Source organism: Patiria miniata, unplaced genomic scaffold, assembly GCF_015706575.1.
Source record: "Patiria miniata isolate m_02_andy unplaced genomic scaffold, ASM1570657v1 HiC_scaffold_28, whole genome shotgun sequence".
NCBI classification, from domain to species: Eukaryota; Metazoa; Echinodermata; class Asteroidea; order Valvatida; family Asterinidae; genus Patiria; species Patiria miniata.
Genome location: NW_024037067.1, coordinates 3,137,831 through 3,140,509, shown reverse-complemented (window position 1 = coordinate 3,140,509; position 2,679 = coordinate 3,137,831). Strand labels below are relative to the sequence as shown.

The 2,679-nt window shown below is 43.0% G+C and overlaps 1 protein-coding gene across 1 annotated transcript; it reads right to left on the bottom strand.

Moving 5' to 3' along the window:
* Positions 1-1,267: 1,267 nt before the first annotated feature.
* Positions 1,268-2,679, bottom strand: LOC119735060 (microfibril-associated glycoprotein 4-like). The gene is made up of 3 exons (XM_038208751.1): positions 2,633-2,679; positions 1,720-2,029; positions 1,268-1,663 (listed from the first exon to the last, which is right to left on the bottom strand). Exons 1-3 carry the CDS (start codon positions 2,677-2,679, stop codon positions 1,268-1,270), a joined length of 753 nt encoding a protein of 250 aa, XP_038064679.1.

Below are 2,679 nucleotides of genomic sequence, written 5' to 3'. Positions count from 1 at the left end.
TTTTCACAGTTTGAGAAAAATGAGTTTTTCCACTGGTGTTCCTTAACTACACGAAAAGAAAGGAAAGTCCACACTAGGTATGTGAAACAAGTCTGGGTGTGTATCCTGATGTTTGTGAATTTGATTGTGAACACGGTGGTAAATTATTGATTTACAGAGCGATCATTTTTTTCTGTTTTTTTCATAGAAATACATAAACCGTCATGTGGACCCCTCCTCCCCCTGCTGTGACACCCGAAACAAATCTGACAGAGAATTTTGCAGCGCCCCCATTGAAAGTATGTACGAGCCCCCCCCCCCCCCCCCCCACATTGATTTTACGAAGGCCAGTGGCTGGAGAAAAAAGTGTCAACATTTCAGCATTGATTTGCTGATAACCTCCCCCCCCCCTCCTCCTGCAAAACATCCTGGATCTGCCCCAAATTTACAGGAAAAGCAGATTGGACAGTATTATAAGATGGAATGTTTGCGTCGGGTGATATAAATCAAACTAGGTCTTGCCCTTCAAGATTGGACAGGAAACCACAATCGAATCGTTGCTCGACTAGCCCGCCATCACTCGGTTTATTCAACGTCATTGATCATTAAAACGAGACAAACGATGTTGACAATAACTAATACATTAAACTAAGTAAGAATGAATTTGAATTGTATTTTACAATAGAAAGGATCGATGGATCGTATAGTTTTAGTAATATTCGGTAAAAGAAGACCAAAATAGAGAAAAGCCGGGAAGGATGGAATATTCAGAAATGGATTATTTCCAGTTTTTGTGCCACAATAGTGTCACTATGGTTCGCATGGGCCTATTTTTCAATCGTCTCTTTTTCAGGAATGATTCAGTAAAAAGTAGCATGCAACGTTTCTTCATGAGCTGTACCATCTTTAAAATGAAAACAAAAGACAGTCACTTGACATTTTGCGTAATCATTTCCTCCTTCGGTGGTTTGTTAAAAGTCAGCAAAGTTATTTACAAAATAAACATGCGTTTCAATCCGTGAGCACACAGACAAGATCGCTATCTTTCTTACAATTTTATTTCGATTTTAAACACTGAAGTAATTTCCATGAGAATCCTTTCAGTTCCAAATAGCAAAGTGGAGAGTCAAATTTCATGATGTGTGCCGGTGGTATTTTGATGTTTAATGTCGGCAAAAACAATATCAGTTCGATAAAAAGTGTAAAATTAAATGTTTATAAAGGCGTTCCATATGGTAATTCGAACAAGATTTATTTCATGTTTCTCAATTCTCGTTGAGGGTTTTCCTTACGGTTTGATCACCAGACGCATTTTCATGCTGCATGCTTTAAGGGAATGCGACTCGCCTCTCCACTTGTCCCACAAAATACCGTCAACCTTGGTGCCAGTATTTCCACCAGGGACATACACGCCATTCAAGTGAGCCACATCACAGTCATCAAACCACCACGCCCCATCACGATCGTTGGCACAGTTTCGTCCCGATCTCCCATCATTGTCGTTGTCCTTTGTCGTAAACGGCCATCCGTCGTGGTATCTCATTGCGTTACCTGCAGTGCTGCTGTCGTCATATTGGTCAATATGAAGGGTGAAGTTGTCTCCGGAGATTTTGAAGTCTCCGTACTTAGCCCAAGCCGTGCTTCCATTCCAGTCCTCCAGATCAACCCGTAGCTCCCACTTTCCCTGACAACCGTCAGCGGTAAGTTTGGCCAAGTTGTCATTTCCAAGCCAGAACTCACCGGACAGATCGCCAAAGCCAGACTGGTACTCGGCCCAGTTAAGGTAGAAGTCCACACTGCCATCTTGTCGCCTCTGAAAGACGATCCATCCCCGCCGTCAGTTTCCGTGTCGCAGTAGACCTGTAAACCATCGCACCGGCCATCTGGGTAGATCGTATAGACACCGCTGGAGTTGAAGCCCGCCTTAGTAAGAGTTTGGCAATTTCGTCGGAATTGAGGACATGTGAGCATTGGCGTACATTCTTGTGGGCCAAAGTACTCACTGCCTTCGTGTTCAAGGAATGCATCTGGGTGCTCATATCTCGTGGCCCTGTTGAGTTCACACAGGGAATTATCCTTGTAGAAGTTAAAAGATCTGCACTTCTGATCTGCGCTGCAGTTTCTTCCGCAGATGACTCTTGAACCGACAGTTTTCGTTGTGTAGTTGACGTTTTTCAGAGCTCTGTTTTTGCAAGCATAAAACGTCTGTTGACGTCTGCAAGGAGGCGTACATCCGGCAGTCACACAAGAGACAGTCACCATAAAAACAAACATGAACACAAGACGAGCATTTTGAAGATGACTAGTAGGATTTGCCATATTTCAAGTTTATGATCGGAGCAGTTGTGAAAATTTAAAGGTGTCAATTTTTTTTTGCATGAGCTGCAGAATTAACGGAGGATTCAAAACACTTTTTTTCTGACAATGTTCAGTTGGTCGTGAGAGCTTTCAGGAGAACTGCCTCAAGCTCATAGAGCTGCGTGCTATCAGCGCAAAGGCGGTCGACTATTCCTGGGATGTGATTGGCTATCCGAAACGCACACTGCCGTTATGGTTGAAGACGATTGGTCCAGGCTCATCTATTATGCAAATTGGGGGCAACTCGCGATCGTATAATATACGGCATCCATTAAGTATCTCATTAATATTTTACCTGGTTTTATCCAGTTCGGTTAAAAACGATAACGTGAACTCTCCCAT

Bases quoted from the DNA above. Each gene is read 5' to 3' on its own strand.
- LOC119735060 (XM_038208751.1), bottom strand. From the start codon at position 2,679: ATGGGAGAGTTCACGTTATCGTTTTTAACCGAACTGGATAAAACCAG. The intron at 2,030-2,632 runs GTAAAATATTAA...TGAACTCAACAG, and splicing joins ACCGAACTGGATAAAACCAG to GGCCACGAGATATGAGCACC. The intron at 1,664-1,719 runs GTGAGTTCTGGC...GACGGTTGTCAG, and splicing joins TGGCTTTGGCGATCTGTCCG to GGAAAGTGGGAGCTACGGGT.